This window comes from Taudactylus pleione, unplaced genomic scaffold (genome assembly GCF_031769625.1).
Source record: "Taudactylus pleione unplaced genomic scaffold, aTauple2 ptg000518l, whole genome shotgun sequence".
NCBI classification, from domain to species: Eukaryota; Metazoa; Chordata; class Amphibia; order Anura; family Myobatrachidae; genus Taudactylus; species Taudactylus pleione.
This window is the reverse complement of record NW_028284920.1, coordinates 12,641,341-12,662,687: the sequence shown is the minus strand read 5'-3', so window position 1 is coordinate 12,662,687 and position 21,347 is coordinate 12,641,341. Positions and strand designations below refer to the sequence as shown.

The 21,347-nt window shown below is 46.3% G+C and overlaps 1 protein-coding gene across 1 annotated transcript in view; it reads left to right on the top strand.

Moving 5' to 3' along the window:
- DPCD (deleted in primary ciliary dyskinesia homolog (mouse)) overlaps window positions 1–16,932 on the top strand; it is a 31,710-nt gene extending 14,778 nt beyond the window's left edge. The window contains exons 4-6 of the mRNA XM_088450532.1: window positions 832–965; window positions 15,167–15,269; window positions 16,780–16,932. Coding sequence (XP_088306658.1) covers window positions 832–965; window positions 15,167–15,269; window positions 16,780–16,884 — 342 coding nt within the window. The 3' untranslated portion in view covers window positions 16,885–16,932. The remainder of the gene's footprint in view (window positions 1–831; window positions 966–15,166; window positions 15,270–16,779) is intronic.
- Window positions 16,933–21,347: the final 4,415 nt, after the last annotated feature.

Below are 21,347 nucleotides of genomic sequence, written 5' to 3'. Positions count from 1 at the left end.
CAGTTTATCAAGAAGTGCAAAACAACACTCTCATAGTAATCAGCTATAGTAGTCTGTATGCGCTAGTAATATGGACATAACATACGCGCTCACCGAGTCCTGAGTATAATGTTTGCCCAATACTTTTCCTAACTTGAAGATATCCCATTGAGAGCTACACTGGTGTATTGTTGGATCCTCTACTGTTGCTAAGGCACTTCATGGCCATATATTCATGAGATGCATGGAAATTAAACAGCTGTATTCTAATGAATATCGGTACCACTCAAATGGCTATTTACATGGTCTGCAGCCGGCAAGTACACTATGGAACATGGCACAGTGATTGGACATAATAAACCTTTTAATTAATTGATGATAATTTGACAGTGCTCACCAAGCTGTGAATAACTATTTGATAATGGCATATAGATATATATGTATAATAAACTCTGATGTAATTCAGTAAGTGAAAGGATTCTAAGGGGGGGGATTCAATTAGTCATGGTAATGTACAGAGGGCTAATTGACCCCCCCGGGGGCTATTCAATTAGCCCTGAAGCACGGCCGCTGCAAGCCCATATCGGGGATTTTTTTTTTCTGGGAGCTCAGCCGGCTCTGAATAAAAATCCCTGATAAGGACCCTGTTACCTGGAGGCCGGCGGCAAAAACACATAGGTCCATGAACTTATTACACATCCTATGTGTATTTGGCCGAAAACGGGTCATTTTTCGGGTGGATAAAACGGGCTTTATTGAATTGCCGAAGGTTAAAAAATAATAATAAGTGCTAATTGTTTATTAGTCAACCAGTTTGGATGTTTTGCTTAAACATTTTATTTTTTTCTTCAGCCGATCTTTATGCGTAAAGATACCAAAACCAGTTTTCAATGGAGAATTCGTAATCTGCCTTACCCGAAGGATGTATATAGTATCACTGTAGACAAGACTGAGCGTTACTGTATTGTACGGACAACCAACAAAAAGTAAGTAGGTACATTACTTTATGCCTTCCAGATACTCTACTGTGCTCAATGTCACTGAGTGGATGCTTAAGCCGGTATGATATGATATTGTTGCACAGAAAGTGGTCATCATATATAGCATGACTGGATAGAATTACTGCACATTAATGACCAGCTGTAGTCTCTGTGCTACAGAGGAAGCATAGTATTGCATTCAGAAAGTTGTTATTCAAGATTTATTTTGTTTATAAAATGTTTACTCTAAGAGCCACTAAACCCAAAATGTAAATCTCTATATAAAAAGCTACAAGTAGCATTCACAAATGTATACGTAGAAGTCTTTCTGCCCTTCCAGAACTAGGGATATTTAACAGGGATCGGTATGAAACACCACCGGACGTACGTCCGGCGGTTCGAACCCCGATGCTGGAACACCGGCAGTGAAGATCCTGACGGGTAAGTATATTCTATATTTACTAACCCTCCCTTAGGGGTGCCCAACCCTAACCCTAACCTCCCCCTTAAGTGCCTAACCCCCCCTGTAAGTGCCTAAACCTAACCCCCCCCCCCCCTGCCCTGCAGCCTAAACCTGGGTCTCCCAGGGGGGGTGCTTGCCTAACCCTAAGTCCCCCCCCCCCATCCCGAGAACCCTCCCCCCCCCCCCCTCCCTTCCTCCTTGGGTTTACCCCCACGCTCCAAAGACTTACTGTATTATGGAAAGGGCCGTTGGTTTATGTTGAAAATGAACCCTATTGTGTATTTCCATGTGGTAGGGAATATGCATAGTAAGCTCCTCTTAAAAGCAGGGACTGCTGTGAATTATTAAAAAAACAAGAGATATGGTAAGAACTTACCTTTATCTCTGTTTCTACGAAGTCCATAGGGTCCACAGGGTGACCTTTGGGTATAGCTGGATCCTGGATCCTCGGGCACCACGGAGTTAAAGCTTTCAGCTGCTCCCAGGATGCACTTGGGTCCAACCTCCCCTATACCCCGCCCCCGAGCCACAGGCACCTCAGTTGGTAAGCAGCCCAGGCCGGAGGAGGAGACGAAACAGAGATAAGGAAGACTGGAACACACAAGAACCATACTCACAGAAATGGGAGACGGAAAACCGGTGACCAGTCACAGAGCCCATATGAAGCCAGGTGCGTCAGGGCGGGTGCCCTGTGGACCCTATGGACTTCGTAGAAACAGAGATAACAAAGGTAAGTTCTTACCATATCTCTTGTTTTCTACTTCAGGGTCCATAGGGGTCCACAGGGTGACCTTGGGGATGTCCCAAAGCAGTCCAACTAAGGGCGGGGACGCTCCTGTGCTGATAGGAGAACCCGGCGCCCAAAGGATGCATCCTGAGAGGCAAAGGTGTCAAACGCATAGAACCTCAAAAAGGTCTGAATGGAAGACCAGGTGGCCGCCTTACAGAGCTGAACAGCAGAGGCGCCACGGCTACCAGCCCAAGAAGGGCCCACAGACCGAGTGGAATGAGCCTTAACAGAGGCTGGAACAGGTAAACCCTCCTGCATATAAGCCTCAATAATAACAGAACGAAGCCAACGGGCTAGAGTCTGTTTGTTGGCAGGCCAACCCCTCTTGTGAAAACCAAAGAGGATAAACAAAGAATCCGACTTCCTCACAGAACTAGTCCGGTCCACATAAACCTGGAGTGCACGGACAACGTCTAAGGAAGCCTCCCCAGCCGAAAGATCAGGCGACTGAAAGGCTGGTACAACAATTTCCTGATTAATGTGGAACCTGGAAACCACCTTAGGCAGGAACTCAGGACGAGTGCGAAGCACCGCTCTGTCCTGATGAAAAATCAGAAAAGGGGGACGACAAGAAAGAGCCCCCAAATCTGAAACCCTCCTGGCAGAAGCAATTGCCAAGAGGAAAACAGTTTTAAAAGTTAGCCACTTGAGCTCCACTGACTCCAAGGGCTCAAAAGGCGGACCCTTTAAGGCCCGAAGAACCACCGCCAAATCCCACGGGGCCACAGGTGGCACAAAGGGAGGCTGGATTCTCAAAACTCCCTGGAAAAAGGTGTGTATGTCCGGCATAGCAGCGATCCTGCGCTGGAACCACACCGACAGAGCAGACACGTGCACCTTCAGTGAAGAAAGACGTAATCCTAAGTCCAAACCCGACTGAAGGAAAGCCAGAATACGAGAAACCCGGAACACCTGGGGATCATAGTTTCTGGCCTCGTACCACTGAAAGAAAGTGTGCCACACTCTGTGATAGATCCTCGCGGAAGCAGGCTTGCGCGCCCTCAGCATGGTGGTAATAACGGAGCTAGAAAAGCCCCGAGACCTCAGGACGGCTGTCTCAAGAGCCACGCCGTCAAAGATAGTCGACCCAGATCCGGGTGTAGACAGGGCCCCTGAGACAACAGGTCCCGCCGTTGAGGTAGGAGGTACGGAGCATCGATGGACAGGCTCCGCAGATCGGAGTACCATGGCCTTCTGGGCCACGCTGGGGCCACCAGGATCAGTGTGCCTCCGTCCTGTTTGAACTTGCGCAGGACCCGAGGCAGCAGAGATATCGGAGGGAACAAGTAAGCCAGTTGAAACAGCCATTTCACCGACAGCGCGTCTATCAGACTTGCGCCTGCGTCCCTTGTCCTTGACCCGTACACAGGCAGCTTGTGATTGTGACGGGACGCCATCAGGTCCAGCTCTGGCAGCCCCCACTTGTCCACGAGTAGTTGGAATACCTCTGGATGAAGCGACCATTCCCCGGGATGCACGTCGTAACGGCTGAGGAAGTCTGCCTCCCAATTGAGGACTCCTGGGATGAAAACTGCCGAGAGAGCTGGAAGATAGCGCTCCGCCCAAGCCAGGACGCGGGACACCTCCGACATCGCAGCTCGACTGCGAGTCCCTCCCTGGTGATTGATGTACGCCACCGTGGTGGCGTTGTCTGACTGCACCTGAACGGCCCTTCCGTGAAGAGCGGTGCCGGACAACTGCAGGGCTCTGTATACTGCCCGCAGTTCCAGGATGTTGATGGGAAGAAGCGCTTCCTCCGCCGACCAACGACCCTGAAGTGACAAGGAGCCTGTCACCGTCCCCCAACCCCAGAGACTGGCATCTGTCGTGAGAAGAACCCATTCCGGGATCCAAAAGGGGTGCCCCTCTAGGAGATGAGCCGTCTGCAGCCACCAGGCTAGGGACAGACGCACCTCCGAGGACAACACCAGCATCTGAGAGCGGATCCTGTGTGGCAATCCGTTCCATTCCGAAAGAATCAGCCCCTGCAGGGGCCTGGAATGGAACTGGGCAAACTCCACCATGTCGAATGCCGACACCATGGACCCCAAAACTCTCATCGCTGAGTGCACCGACACTCTGCCACTGCTCAGACAACTGTGGATCCGCAGCTGTAAGGAGGAGACCTTCTCTGGAGTCAGAAAAATCCGTTGCTGACGAGAGTCCAGCAGGGCCCCCAAATGAACCATCCGCTGTGATGGGATGAGGGAGGACTTCTTCCAGTTGATCAACCAGCCGTGCGCCTGTAGACAAGCGACCGTCAGGTGGAGATGCTGGATCAGTACCTCCGGGGAGCTTGCCAGCAAGAGGAGGTCGTCTAGATACGGTAGCAACCGTATTCCCTGGCTCCGAAGATGAGCCGCCATGACCGCCATCACCTTGGTAAATACCCTTGGTGCCGTGGAGAGACCAAAGGGTAGAGCCCTGAATTGGTAGTGGTTGTGGAGAATAGCAAACCGCAGAAACCGTTGGTGCGATGTTGCTATAGGCACATGGAGGTAGGCGTCCTGGATATCCAGGGAGACCATATAGTCCCCTGGTTCCATCGCCAGAATGATGGAACGCAAAGTTTCCATCCTGAATTTGGGAACCCTGAGAAACCTGTTCAGGGACTTCAAATTGAGGATGGGGCGATGAGAGCCATTGGGTTTCTGCACCAGAAACAGCGTAGAGTAATACCCCATCCCACGTTGAGACTGTGGCACGGGTATAATGACCCCCGCCGTCAGCAAGGCCTCTATGGCTTCCTGAACCTGCAAGGCCTTGGTTTTGTCCTGAGAAGGACTTGTGCAAAAAAACTGGCCAGGCGGCCTGTGCCGAAAAGACAGGGCGTACCCCTGGGAGACCACTTCTCGCACCCAGGCATCCGTGGTGGTTTTGTGCCAGCACTGGGCGAATTGAAGAAGTCGGCCTCCCACTCTGGGGTCCCCCAGAGGGAGGCCCGTCCCATCACGCAGAAGGCTTATCTTCTTGCTTGGAAGAAGGGCGCCTAGCACTCCAGGCTTGCTTCTTTGGCTTTGAGGCGGTCTTGGGTGCGGACTGCCTCGGGAAGGACTGACCCTTTGCCTTTCCCTGAACCCGAAAGGAACGAAAGGCCGAGCTCCGGACCTTAGCAGGTGTAGTAGCTGAAGGGAGGAAGGCTGACTTGGATTTTGCCTTAGTATCTACTATTTTGTCCAGGTCCGGACCAAATAGTAATTCTCCATTAAAAGGTAAGGCCTCCAAGCCTTTCTTTGAAGACGCGTCTGCTCTCCAAGACCGCAACCACAAGGATCTACGAGCAGACATTGCTGCCGCCGAAACCCTAGAGGTCAACAGGCTAGCATCCAACGATGCTTCTCCAATGTAGGAGGCGGCATCTCTCATCTGTCCTAACAACGCCCTCTGGACGTCCGGAGCTTCATCCGTAAACGTGTCCTCCAAGGCGTTGGCCCACCCCTCAATGGCCTTGGCCACCCAGGAGATGGCCATGGACGGCCGGGCTACAGCCCCTGAGAGAGAATAAATAGACTTTAGACAAGTCTCCACCTTCCTGTCCGTAGGATCCTTCAGCGAGGATATAGACGGCAATGGCAAAGTAGCACTCCTGATGAGGCGTGTTACATGGGAATCGACTGCAGGCGGAGTTTCCCATTTCTTACAATGCGCTTCCGGGAATGGATAATTGGACGCCAAGCGTTTCTGTGGCAGGAAACGCTTACTGGGTGTCTGCCAGGCCACCGCCATGTGATCAGTCAACTGATCAGACAAGGGAAACGCTGCAGAAGTAACCTTAGCTTTTTTAAAACTAGGATACCTCGACTTGGGAGCGGGTGCCTCATCCTCAATCAGAAGAATGGCCCGCACCGCCTTAACCAGAGCCCGCACATTGATGGAAGACTTAGTGTCTACCTCCTGGACTGAGGCATCTGAGGCTGAGTCATCCTGCACCTCACCATCATCCGAGGACCCCTCAGAATCCGAAAGATGCGCAGCCTGCGCCATGACTGAGCGTTTAGACGCCCTGGAGGACACGTCACTGCGCAACATCGACTGAAAAGCCGAAGATGCTGCCGCCAAATCTTGGACAGTGTGGGAAAGCGCATCCACCCAGGGTGGAGGAGCTGCCACAGGAGCCTGAAACGGCACCACAGCCTGCTGTGCCACAGGGGTGGACTGAATATACATTGGCAACCCCGCATAGGGACCAACAGGCTGAGACCCCGGGGGAGTCTGCAATCATTTTGGGACACCCGGGGAATGGGGGATGGCAGGCAGGGGCAACGCCCTAGTAGGGGCGGCAGTCGGGACCGACAGACGGTCCGCGATGGACACCAGCACCTGGGAAAACATCGCCCATGGTGGCTCCTGCGACATGGGAGGTTTAGACATACCAGGGAGCGCCTGGCACCGTCCGCACAGGCCGTCCTGTGACAAATCCTCCCTATCCACTCCTGCAGAACAGCGCCTGCAGGAGAACAATACCGGAGCCCCGGAGTGCTCAATCTCCTCCTCAGACATGACTTAGGAAGAAAACGTGCGCACTCACCAGTGTGCTGAACAACAGCCCACAATATGGTACTGTGTAGCACACAACTGTATGTGACGGAACTCACAAATACGTGATTTATATAGGCGAGGTCTGTAGAAACGCCCTTCCCCCGCACACCTGTAGGGCTTGTAGGAGAAGGAAAGGGATAGGTATAGGCTGACAGTAAGTAGAAAAAAGACACAGACAGGCAGCACTAGCAAAAGTCACATACCATGCAGGAAGATATACTCACTGCACCTTTCCACTACAATCAACCTCCCAGATTCAGTATCTGGGAGGGCTATAGTGCTGTGTACACTGTCCTTGTCGGGGGAGAGGTACACAAGGGGACCGGTCCGCGTGCTCCCTGAAGATCTGCGCTGCCAGTAAGAAAATGGCCGCTGGAGACCTCAGAGGAGGAGTGGCCGAGTAGCTGCAGCTCAGCGACGCCAGACTCCGTGCTGAAAGGCGCGCTGAGCTGAGGGGAGGAGCCGCTAGACAGGGAACAATGAAAGGAAAAAAACTATTTGCAGTCAAAGCTGCAAATACCCCGGCGCTCAATACAAAAATTGTTTGGTTGTAATCAGTGCCAGCTGCAAGTAATACAGGTTTGGTCAAAAACCTGGAGACAGAAGTCTCCACAAAATCAGAAAAGAGTATAGAATTGTTTTACTGCGCTATGCACTGTTGGATTTACAAATTTAGAAAACTCTATATAAGGTTTGCTGTCTGTTTAATTAAACAGGAGGCTTGAATAAAATGAAATAAATCTACTTTAATACAATGGTCCACAGATAGACACTAATAATCAAATGTACATATATAAAATCAAACAGAATGAATCAATCATATAGTAGCAAGAATCAAATGGCTCTCTAGCTTAAGTGCATTGCTAGGAGAAAGTAACTGTATCACTGAGATTCTACAGCATAACGTTCTAATGTTCAGCTCCTACACCAATGGCTACAAATGTAGCAATTAGTTTCCAATGGTGAGGCAGCTCACTTGCACTGCTTAGATTGCAATCACTACTGGCGTCCCAGTGTGAAATGCAGTCACGCTGGAGGATAAACGGGTAAGTAATGACAGTTGGAGTATCTCACCCCTGGAAATCCGTGATCACAATAATATCCGTCCCAGCTCAGCCCGTCTGGACGTTGTAATTCCGCGGCTGGATGAAGCCGGATGCCGTACAGCCAGGGACAGATGCTGCTGATAAAACGGTGGCTGTGTGTCAGCTGGCGGTGAGCCCGGCCGGAGACAGGAGCTGCTGGTGAAGCGGTGGCTGTGTGTCAGCTGGCGGTGAGCTCAGCCGAAGACAGGTGCTGCTGGTGGAGCGGTAGACACACAGCTACCGCTCCACCAGCAGCACCTGTCTTCGGCTGAGCTCACCGCCAGCTGACACACAGCCACCGCTTCACCAGCAGCTCCTGTCTCCGGCCGGGCTCACCGCCAGCTGACACACAGCCACCGTTTTATCAGCAGCATCTGTCCCTGGCTGTACGGCATCCGGCTTCATCCAGCCGCGGAATTACAACGTCCAGACGGGCTGAGCTGGGACGGATATTATTGTGATCACGGATTTCCAGGGGTGAGATACTCCAACTGTCATTACTTACCCGTTTATCCTCCAGCGTGACTGCATTTCACACTGGGACGCCAGTAGTGATTGCAATCTAAGCAGTGCAAGTGAGCTGCCTCACCATTGGAAACTAATTGCTACATTTGTAGCCATTGGTGTAGGAGCTGAACATTAGAACGTTATGCTGTAGAATCTCAGTGATACAGTTACTTTCTCCTAGCAATGCACTTAAGCTAGAGAGCCATTTGATTCTTGCTACTATATGATTGATTCATTCTGTTTGATTTTATATATGTACATTTGATTATTAGTGTCTATCTGTGGACCATTGTATTAAAGTAGATTTATTTCATTTTATTCAAGCCTCCTGTTTAATTAAACAGACAGCAAACCTTATATAGAGTTTTCTAAATTTGTAAATCCAACAGTGCATAGCGCAGTAAAACAATTCTATACTCTTTGCTAGACAGGGAAGGCTTCCTCCCCTGGCTAGCATATTTAACCCCCGGGTTGCCGGCATCCCGCTTGCCGCATAATTTACCCTGGTGGTCTAGTGGTCTGGCGGGGTATGCCTCCGCTGGAGGGGGGGCCCGCCGCCACCGCTAGCGCCCCCGGTCTGTCCCCTAGACCGGGGGCATGGGACTGCATTTACAAGGAACCCGTGCACCGCCGCTAATCAGAGGTGCGCGGCTTACCTTAATCTCCCCGGCGTCTTCCGGCAGCAGTCCCGGGGGAAACCAGAGTCCGGCTAGTACAGACTCTGGCTTCCCCCGCCGCGATCCCCAGTTCAGTGCTGGCGTCGCAGCGCCAGCAGGGAGAAGGAGCGGCAGCGTGGGCGTCTGTACAGACAGCCCAGCGCTGCCGCTCTGTAGAAAAACTGTAGTAAAAAAAAATTTTACTAAGTTAAAATAAAAAGCTGTAGGGGCTGCTCCTGCAGCCCCCCCCCCGCAGGGTGACCCGACTCCGGCCGGGCACCATCTTAAACTGAGGTGCCTGTAGCACGGGGCGGGGTATAGGGGAGGTTGGACCCAAGTGCATCCTGGGAGCAGCTGAAAGCTTTAACTCCGTGGTGCCCGAGGATCCAGGATCCAGCTATACCCCAAGGTCACCCTGTGGACCCCTATGGACACTGAAGTAGAAATGATCAATAATGTAATAGCAAATCGAAGAAATAAACCAAGGAGAAACTCTTACTAGTCATTCTTAGACTTTATTGGCCAGTTACAGTTGTACAGTGATTGCACAGGCAGCAATATCAGCATTTTTGTCAAAATGATAAGAATGTCCATCTCTATTCTTCAATGCAGTTTTTATTGTGCACATGGCAGATCCAAACGTTTTATAAGCAGAGAATCCAAATGTTATTGATATCAAATATTTGTACAGGAGCCTTATACGGATATGTCTTTACACATCTTTGCTGCAGCCGTGCCAAAAAGCCCCTCTCTGTGCGCCAGATCCCGTGAGACGCTGCTAGGCATCTTTTTTTGCTGAAAATGCATCTAAGATGCAATGTGATGGGACTAGGACGCACCCGCAAACTGTGCTGATTGATTTGATATGTGACACTTGTATATATGTGTGCTCCCGAGTCTCTGAATCTGCATACGAAGTGCTACAATGTAGCGGCCGCAGCTTCCACGTTCCTTTGTGCTTCATATACAGACTCGTGCACACAGATATACAAGTGTCACATATCCTATCAATCAGCACAGTCTGCGGGTGCGTCCTAGTCCCATCACGTTGTGACTTTGATGCCTTTTCGTCAATAAAAGACGCCCGGTGCTAGCAGCATACCAGGCAAGTCACGCTGTGTGGCGTATTGAGGCTAGGTGTATGAGAACACATCTGTATGTATAATGAATCATTTTCTTTTCCTGGGCAGACATTACCATTATGGGGCAGTTGTCTGTAGATTTACCCCCCATAGATAGTATGGGCCTGATGCAGAGCCACAGGCTATGCCATAGTTCAGCAGTTGATTTATTTATTTATTTTTGCTGTTGCACGTGTGCAAAAATCCCTAAAACTCCCATGGTACATGTGTCACACAGAGTGTATGCACAAAGGTGCTTTTGTGGGCAAGACGGATGGTAACAGAAATGTCATGGACAAGTTTTGGGCGGTGGCTTAGCGCACGTCTGATGGGAGTGTTGCGGCTTTGTCGGTGAAAGTGGTTGCCTGCACGGATGCTCAGCCACTCACATAGGAGGCCATACACGGATGAAGAAACTGCTTCTACCATGGGACTGGTGCAAGTTTCAATGGTGCGACCAATAGTGCCTCTAAAAACGCACCGATCTGTATTTTAGTGTCTATGGGCGCTGACAGTGGGCGCACGGATGTACACCATGGAAGGGTTATGTAGCGGCATTTGCATAAAGTCGCAGACGGGCCAATAGACGCAGCCGCATATCTGTTCCCCTTAGAAACAGCCCCTATTATCCATTCTCTTTGTGTTTGTTTTTGAAATATTTTACTTGATTGATATCATTTTGCATTAATTTCAGTGTAAATATGTGCACAAGCTCCAAGCAAACCCTGTGCAATTATCTCCTTTGTCTTTTTAGGACGAAGCTAATTTTATTTTCCTGTGTTGCTGCGTGATTGTTTAAGTACTCGTATCGTCCAGAATGATGATCCATTGTCACATAAAACATGTCTTTACATTTGTCTAGCTACAACTTTTATTCACTGCAGGATCATTATGTAGACTTCAGTTGAGCTCAATAGAGGGCGCTCTCGTAGTGGATCCCACATAACTGGCAGTGAGCTGCTCCACCAATGTATTTCATCAATCCTGCTAAGATATATGTCATATTAACACCCTGTCATTTCATCTACATCTTGATAAATATGCACAACACCAGCAGTGATCCTCACTGCACTATTGCTTATGCCTGGGTTAAGTTAGAAATTATTAAAAATTGAAAATAAAATAAAAATCTGTGTAAATAATAACTAAAGCTATATCTGCAGATGATAGTTGTTCATACACACTGAACAACCATCTGGCCACGGGTCCCGCTTAGACATGGGGCGTTATTGTTATCTGTTTGAAAAGAACAACAGGTTTATACAAATCCTTTGGGGGAGATGTATTAAACCTTTGAAAGAGTGGAGAAGTTTCCCATAGCAACCAATCCGCTTGTAACTGTCATTTTATAGGATGTACTTGATAAATGCCAGCTAGAAGCTGATTGGTTGCTATGGGCAACATCTCTATTTGCCCATTTCTCCACTCTTTAGAAGATGTAATACATTTCTCCTTACATGACACATGCTGAACATGTTTATGTACCCATTCCTTAATAAGGATTTTCATGCTGAGAGCAACCTGAGTCATGTAGTTCGTATTCTCTGGAAGACCTAGGGGTTTATGTATCAAGCAGTGAAAAGCGTGGAGCAGTGGAGAAGTTGCCCATACAACCAATCAGCTTTGAAGAAGCATTTATCAAGTAGTCTATAAAATATTAGGTAGGAGCTGATTGGTTGCTATGGGCAACTTCTCCACTGGTCCACTTTTCCACACTTTTTACTGCTTGATACATAAACCCCATAGTGGCTTCCAATGTATGCAGGATTGGACTAGCCCACAGGGGTAAAGTGGAAATCCCCGGTGGGCCCCACTACCTGAGGGCCCACCCACCTCCTCTAGGTGTCAGATTCCAGATCTCAAATCATACATTGGTACTCTATTAGATAATCAGTGACCTGGTGGAGTAGTAACACTTATCAACATGGGTTCTTGGTTCCTACCTATAAAAACTACACAAAGATTTGCCTACTGGTTAGCCAAGCATCTGTGGTGACTGGCCACACCCCCTCTGATGGCTGGCCACACTCCTTAAGCATATCCCCGGTGGGCCCTTCATGTCCCAGTCCGACACTGAATGTATGTTTTTATTTAGTTTTTTAAGTGTTAGTAAATGCGATTTAGCCCCAGAAACACAAAACTGATTTAGATCAATTGAAATCCTATCAAAATCAATCTAAATCGACCTTTACTAAATTTACCCTCCAAAGTGTAAAAGGGGATCTTGCAAGATATCAGGACAATTCCTGGGGGACGATAAAATGTGAGGTCCACTGTTCCCACATTATAGTGAAGCTCTTAGGGGAGCCATGCAGAATACTAGTTATGTGTTCCTTAGAATGTATCTGCCACACTTTGGCTAGAATTTCTTGTGAAGATATATACACTGGATTTGCGATGCCGCCAGTGGGCGTCTCAATGCAATCCCCGACGCCCGCAGCATTTGCATGTTTTGGCAGAGCAGCTGGGTACAGGATCGGAGCTGAGGTGGCAATAGCGTACAGCTCTAAGTCAGGCCCACAGTCAGTACAGAAATCCATGCATTTTGCAGCGGAGAAACGTGCTGCTTATACTGTATGACAAATGCCACTGTGGACAAGTGTCCGAATGGCCGTGACACCATACGTAGTGCTAACTTTCTGCCCCATCAGTATTTAATCTGTTACTCTGTTATGGTGACCTACAGCCCTTATTAGTGAATTTTCACGTTTAGTTTTACCTTCACTCCCTTAATAATTGTGATCAATATTTGTGATGGTTATTACGTAGCTAATCCAAATCTCCTTTATTAAAAGATACATCTTCCCGTATGCGTGGCTAGTATATATACTAGCCATCGCACTTTGCTGTGTATCAGGCTAGTCACTACAAGTATCTGTTTCATAAGACTATTCTCAAGGCTCTACCATTATCCGTTTGTCCTACTAATGCTTGCTAGAACATGTTTTAAAAGAAAAATAAAACAAGTCTAACACCGGCTGGTTGCCTACGAAGCTGTCTGCGTGTCTCGGCGCCGCCAGTGTGCTGCACGTTATCAGTTTAACAATGTATGAGATATATTATTTAGTAAGGAACACTCATTCATTGGATTACGTGCTCCGTTCCTCCCTGTCCCAAGCAAAGTTTCCTGCTTTGTATAGTCTTTTTATCTATCACTGAGGAGTTAACACTTCTTTAACATGTCTTTGTGTTCATCTAATCTCTGCTGTTTAACCTTTGACATCTTCCTTATTATCCACGTCTGCCACCTTTGCCAAATACCAAAAGCAGCTACATCACAGAAGACTTTAATCTCTGTCAGAGAGCAGCACATTCTGCACCCAGTCTCCTTTCTTTCATGCATTTGTCACTAAATCTAAATTTGGTAACGCTGATGTATACATTTGTATCATGTAGCTTCTGGTTTGGGGGGCCTGGCTTTGCACATAACGTTATTTAGAGGCATGAGTGCATATTTTATCATAAAGTGAGGCTAAATAGGTGCATATAATTTAAGTATCCCACTTAATGGTAAAATTACTGCTTCATAGTTCTGTTTATAAGGTAATGTTACAATTGCCTGGCCACACAAGTGTTGTTATATTTTGTGTGTATAAAGCTCATTCCGCGGGGCTTGCTGTAGGTACGGGTCCTACTGAGCAGATGTCGCTCAGCTTCAGGCAGAATGAGCACCTATTAGTCTGTGACTGCAGTCATGGTACGTATATACGGAGTCAGGACAGAGATGGTCATACGTGTGTGTGTATACTAGATAGCTATAGATTGGATCACTACAATAAGTGTGCAGCCAGCATTAGCATTTGTACTCTGCCCTTATTCACTTGTATTGGTTTGGCTCTGGGTTTCTGCAACTATACAAGAACACTATTTAGTTCATAGATCCTTGGTGCACAAATTGTCTTCAGTGCAGGTATAAGCCATTGGCTCAGGTACATGCTTTATTCTGATTGTCAACCATGGACCTTGAACTGCTTCTGTGAGAACAGGATTAGAGCATCAAGCCAACCCTATAGTACAGGGGTTCTCAACTCCAGTCCTCAGGTACCACCAGCAGGCCATGATTTCTTTAGTCAAGTACAAGTGAGTTCATCTACTTTGCTGCGTCAGTAATTATGCCATCTGCTTCCACAGACAGAAATCCTTGAAACATGACTTGTTGGGAATGGTTGTGAACCCATGCTAGGGTAGAATGAACCAGAGCTTGATAAAGGAAATCCTCAAAACATGACCTGTTATTATTATTATCCTTTATTTTTATGGCGCCACAGAGGTTCCGCAGCGCCTCACACAGTACATAAATGAGCACACACGAAAAAATGTTATTAGTGGTACAAAACCATGCAGGACAAGGATTATAAACCTAGCTGCATAACACGAACAGCCGGACATGAGCAACCGGGTGTTAGGTGACAATTGGGGAGTTAGGAGTACACGATAGTATAAGTAGGTGAAGGAGAAGCACGTGAGGGATGAGGGCCCTGCTCATGAGAGCTTACAAATATATATATTATAAACTCACAGATACACATTTGCATTACTGCTTACATAGAAACTGGGAATGGTAGAGGTTGAGAACTCATGCTATGGTAGAATGGACCATTTTACATACTGCATATCAATACATAATAATAGCCCATAGATTGTATAATTAGTTGTGAATGATGATTTCTATTTCAGAAAACATACACACCTTATAGTTCTTTATATATGTGACATCAGTTTGCTTTATATTCCTATTGTATTATGTGCTCTCTGTAATATTGTCTCGCTATATATATACAAATCCCTGCCACACCTCTATTCTCCCCCATCCTCTCGCTGTGAGAAATCACAGACCTATCAGCTGTCTAAAATATCTGCCTCCACGTCTGATACCAGCAGTGTGAGGGACCGGCTAGTCACTGGCAGAGATTTGTGTACGCATTTAGTACACGCTGGTGTAGTACAGATCTGTCTTCCATTATTACTATGCTACTTCTTTTTAGTCTGGCTTGTCACACAGTGGGTCTGTGTCTGCACCTCACTCCTGTCTGTTCTGTGTTACAGGTATTTTAAAAAGTTCTCTATTCCTGACCTGGATCGATGTCAGCTTGACCTGAACGAAAGTGCTCTAAGTTTTGCCCATGCGAATAACACCTTAATTATTACTGTAAGTCACTTAGAAACTGCAAATTCTTTGTAATATATATATATTTAATTTTTAACTGTACCATGCAGAAGACTGCTGTATAAGTAATGTGGATACATTTACTAAGCATCAGCTTTATAAAACTGCAGATTTTCGATTTGGTGTTTAAAATAGCAATTTTATTAAGTCATAGTCGCGATACGTTCTGCCTCTAATAAATTGCCATTTTAAATCGTACTGGGCAATATCACCGAAAATCAACAATTTGACAAAACTAGTGGTGGGTACACACCTAACAGATATATCTGCAGATGATAGTCGTTCATACACACTGAACGGCCATCACCTGCTTGTCCCGGCCGCCGGGGTGCGGGACCCGGTGGGCGAGTCCCGCCCCCCTCCCCGCAGCTGGCGCTGTGTGTGTACGGGTGGTCGGCCGTTGACCCGTACACACTTGCCGATGGACAGATATGTCTGCAGACATATCATCTATCCATTGGCTGTGCAGCAAAGCCAATGTGATATTTCTGAACGACACAGTTCACAGACATATCGTGTGAACACACTTGCTGACGGGCAGCAGATATATTGGCCAATCAATTGATCGGCCAATATATCTGTCGGTGTGATAAATAATGCCCCAAGGCTCTGTCTGCTATCACTTTTGCTGTCGCTTAATTAATTGCAACCTTTCTATCTTCTGCCTAAACTCTTTATGCATACCGATCTGAGACCACTTTCCTAAATGCTCACTTTCCACCCCTGGAAATGCATTGGGATGATTTAAATTTTGCATCTGGGCTTATAATCATGTGCACTAATGTAGTATGGATTGTCCTGATACACCCAGCTTCTCTCATTAGATATAAAATCTAGCTCTCTCCAGTTGCAGTCACTTAGTCACACACCTGTCCTTACCCATAAAATCAGTCCTAGCACAATATAATCCATCTGGCAGTCCTTATATAAGTATACTTAGGTGGTGCTACCACTCCAACATTGTCCTTGAATAAAGTTCTGGCACCCCATCACAAGTTCCCTAGATTTCTCTGTTTATTTCAACATATCAGGATTTACTTGCCATTTCCTGGAATGTTTAAGCCTGAAAATTTAAAAGGGCAATACTTTTAGTACTAAACACTCCATATTTTGCTATTAAAAAAATTGCCCTTTTAAATTTGCTTAAACGCGCCGGGAAGAGGCGACTTTTACAAGCCACTACATGGTAAATAAACCCTTTTGTGACGCACAAGGACTATAACCATTCTGAAATAAATGCAGATATCTGCAGAACTTGCGATGTTGTGCTGGTTCTGTATTTTTCTACACATAAAAACGTGCTTTTGTGTTGCTAGATGACAAAATGACGTTTGTCCTGCAGATTTCCAATGATCCAAAATCAAAACTGACCTTTTCTGTTGTGTTTTGAAACAATGACTGACTGCTTAGAGCTGTAGTAAAGATAATCTCTGTCGTTTTTGTTTGTTGCATTGTTTAAACTTAACACTTTGTGCCATCTTTTTATACATAGTATCAAAAACCAAAGGAGATTCTCGCTGTGGAGGAAGAATTACAAAAGGAACTGAAATCAATGAAGACTAACACTGAGGGGGATGTCGAGTGCAAAACTCAGTAACTTGCGACAAATCTTTTAGTATCTATATAGTTTTGCAATAAAATAATTGTATATGTTCAGTATGTCTTATTCAGTTCTTTATAAATCACCCATTTCTATAGCTCATTGCTGCAATCTTGAGTCTATGGTTAGAAACAATTCAGTAATTAGATAGAACACAATTATTTATGTAAGGTTAATGTAGGAGATGAATGACTGAGAGGTGGTGGGCAGAGGAATGGTTTTATGTGGTTGGATTAAGGTTTTTTTTAGACCTTTGCCAGCATAAAAAGCTTAATGGCTCCAATTTACATAAAAAAATGCATTACAGATTATCGTAACATTAAGCAGACCTACATGATGGGCCTCGGTAGATTAAATGATGATTCATGGACACTTAGACTAGAAGACAAATGTTAGATGACTCATGATGAGAATGTATTGTAATATATGTGACCCATTATATGTGATGTCAGAAGCTGTCATGGTATCTCATGGGTATACTGGTATGTTGGACTTTGGGCAAACAAAATACACAACAGATAAACTGCAGAACAGAACATTCCCTCATTACAGGCAGCAGTAAAAGACATTCCCTCATTACAGGCAGCACTGAGATGCAGCAGTAAAGGACATTCCCTCATTACAGGCAGCACTGAGATGCAGCAGTAAAGGACATTCCCTCATTACAGGCAGCACTGAGATGTAGCAGTAAAGGACATTCCCTCATTACAGGCAGCAGTAAAGGACATTCCCTCATTACAGGCAGCACTGAGATGCAGCAGTAAAGGACATTCCCTCATTACAGGCAGCAGTAAAGGACATTCCCTCATTACAGGCAGCACTGAGATGCAGCAGTAAAGGACATTCCCTCATTACAGGCAGCACTGAGATGCAGCAGTAAAGGACATTCCCTCATTACAGGCAGCACTGAGATGCAGCAGTAAAGGACATTCCCTCATTACAGGCAGCACTGAGATGTAGCAGTAAAGGACATTCCCTCATTACAGGCAGCACTGAGATGCAGCAGTAAAGGACATTCCCTCATTACAGGCAGCAGTAAAGGACATTCCCTCATTACAGGCAGCACTGAGATGCAGCAGTAAAGGACATTCCCTCATTACAGGCAGCAGTAAAGGACATTCCCTCATTACAGGCGGCACTGAGATGCAGCAGTAAAGGACATTCCCTCATTACAGGCAGCACTGAGATGCAGCAGTAAAAGACATTCCCTCATTACAGGCAGCACTGAGATGCAGCAGTAAAGGACACTGATCTGATAAACACTCTGATCCGACGAAGTGATTATCGCACAGTGCGCATTTGTACTCTTACACACTGAGCAATTTAAGACCAAAGAAGAAAGAATACTTTTTATTGGGGGCACTCATTTAGAAATAAAGATGGTTAAAATATAACTGTATAATTTACCTTATTTTAGTAATACTATATTAAAAAACGGACATACATACATACAACATATATCTAATATTTAAACCTTAAGGTTAAGGGAGCCAGCTCATATAGGGAAAAAAATTAATTACCCTCTTATAGATTCAAAAAGCTTAATTAAGCGACATGAAAATAGAGTAATCCCTCTGTGCTATTAAATAGCGCACCACTGAAATAGCAATAATTTTGTCTGACAAGAATAATATCACACCACAAGCAGCAGCAAGTGATAAATGTCACTCACGGTTCAGCAATACATATCAGGAGATGTAATACATCTAAACAACAGATTATAATTATCTCAAATCAAGCTCCGATCACAGAGCATACGTGCATATAATTGAGATATACATACACACACAGCTGTGCATCACATATACAATGAGTCACTATTCCTGACATGTGAATAGTTGTTAGGAAAAATTCCTGCACACACGGCTGCAGCAAATTCTACCACTTTCACAGAACATGAGCAGTTTAAATCAAATGTACAGGAAAACATAACAATTGGAATAAAAGCATGGCTGTATGAAATCATATATATACACAGAGTCATAAAAAATGAGGCAGATCACTGTGGTAGTCAAACTGATAAATTCTAACCAGATCACACCACTGCGGTGGGTTATAATTACTCCTTCCAATAATGTTTAAGAAGGAAACATTCCCCACTGTCCTGTTAACACATCTGTATATCATATATGTGATAATCCCAATTAATGTACCATGATAGACAATTTATAAATGTCCATAACCACTTTGCCCAAATGCTATCCTAAATATAGTACACTGATAATGCTGTTGAGAGGTGCATATGTCGTCAGACAGCAGATGACAGCGTGCTCTAACTTAGAGAATGGGGCATACAGTGAGTGTGTCTGCATGGATGTATTACTTATCTTGATGCAGATTGCATGAGGGAATTCTTAAAGTGTGCTGCTACTCCATGGGGGAGAGGTGACTATACACGCGCACAGAGGGCACAGGCTTAGGAGGAGACGGCAGCGGCAGTGGGATTGTCCTTCCACGCGGCTTCCCCTGGGGGATACCTGTCCGTCTCATGCAGATTTGGCAGCAGCTGCGGGGATATCCTATCACGCTGTCACACGGGCTGGTGCCTCTCTGCTCCAGCAGCCTGCCTTGACTCGAATAAGATGACGTACGTTACGCCGGGGGCGGGGCTTGATCACATCAGAGTGACGCATGCCTGGGGAACCCCTTTCTTAAGCGGACTTTCAGCCAACCATAGGCCTATGTACAAATGATGGACAGCTTCACTGTCCAATTAAAGTAGGACTAGAGATAAGGAGAAAAGGGAATAGAATTGCTAGGGAAAAAGAGCGGAGGGACATAGATTCTTAAACATATTTCATCCTGTTATGCAGGAAGAAGGTAAAAACGATCAAAACGGAGACATTTGTATACATGAAGTTAATGGCATAACCTAATTGCACTGTAATCATTCATAAGAGATTTAGCAAACACAGTACGTAGTGGTTAATGCTACTATTTATACATTGGATTTATTACACCTGATCCAAAGTTTTCTCAATGATTTTAAAAGAAGAGAGGTGTAATATAATTAAATCGGACCTAAGGGATATAGGGGTTGGTATAGACAGGACTACGTAAATTACAATATACAATATACAATATGCAGAGATTTGGGATCATAATGCTCATATTCAGCTATAAGGAGTTCCCTCCTATCTGACAATAATAAGATATAATAAGCACATTATGTGCACACGAGTATACAAGGGACACTTCATCAAAAACCCTATGTACATAGATGTACAAAGGATACCACACCATAATTCAGGAAGATGATATAAAATAAACATGCAGAATCTATTGTTATAATGCCTCGTGGTGCATGTTAGATCTGAGCAATTTCTCAGTGCGCGCTATCACGACCTCTTCGTTGCAGTAGCGTTTGAAGTCATTTTTTGGCTTCTAACACTCCTGCATACACACCAGGGACGGACTGGGGCTGTAGATCAGCCCTGGTAGTTCGCCCTGTGAGCGCATGCTCGCAAAGGGGGCATGGTTAAGTTTCAAAGGGACGTGTTACGGGGGCCTGGCCTCGCGGCACGCCCCGTCTTTTCCCAGCCGGGCAGAGCGCACCGGCCCATCACTGCCGCCACCCCTTCCGCCTGAGCTCACATAGTGAATCCAGCAGCGGGGGGTGGAGGGCAGGGACACTTCCGTCCTCCTTCAGCCGGCCATGAGGCCATTGGCCCTTCTGGCATTTGCCAGAAGGGCCAGATGGCCAATACAGCCCTGATACACACTATCCAGTTATTGAGCCTGATAATCACATAGTGTGTGCCCTACTTTACAGAGAGTACTGGTTATTGGATAGAGTTGGTGAGCCGCTGGTTCCCACCTTGCATTAGAGAAGTAACAGATGGATGTTTTAGAAAGCCACAGTTTTTGAATAAAGAAAATGATCCGTGTTCTGCAGGTATGAAACTGCCCTTAGCGATGCTAATTGGGGACACATGGCTTCCCTGTTACTCTGCTGTGCTTCAGCTGTAAGAGCAGTGCACGTGGTGCTTTCACAGCTGAAATTCTCATGGGTGGCTGGGAAAGCGGGTTTACATTTAATATATTGCTATGGAGAGCCTGATTCTGGATCAGTGGAAATGCGGATGAATCTAGTTGATATCAGCAAACTGCGAACGCCTGGTAGAATGTCCTCACCGAGTGCCACGTGCTGGACCCTGCATTCCTGTACAGATGGAGTTGGACAGACTACTGTGAAATGGGCATTTCTGGACAGTAAATGAGCAGGAACCATGTGAATGCACGGAACTGATCTGCCCTACGGGGAGTGTTGTGGGAGTCTAAACCGACTTCTGTGCTTGCTCGCAGCGTGCGGACGCGTTTGCATGGAGTGGGTGCAAGTTCTGATACTAATGATGATGGGTGCAGGCAGAGAAACAGTGGCCAGTCCAGCCACCTGCATTGATAATTGGCAAAGATGGGCAGATATGCGTTTTGGCATAAGGCAGCTGCAGCCGTACTTA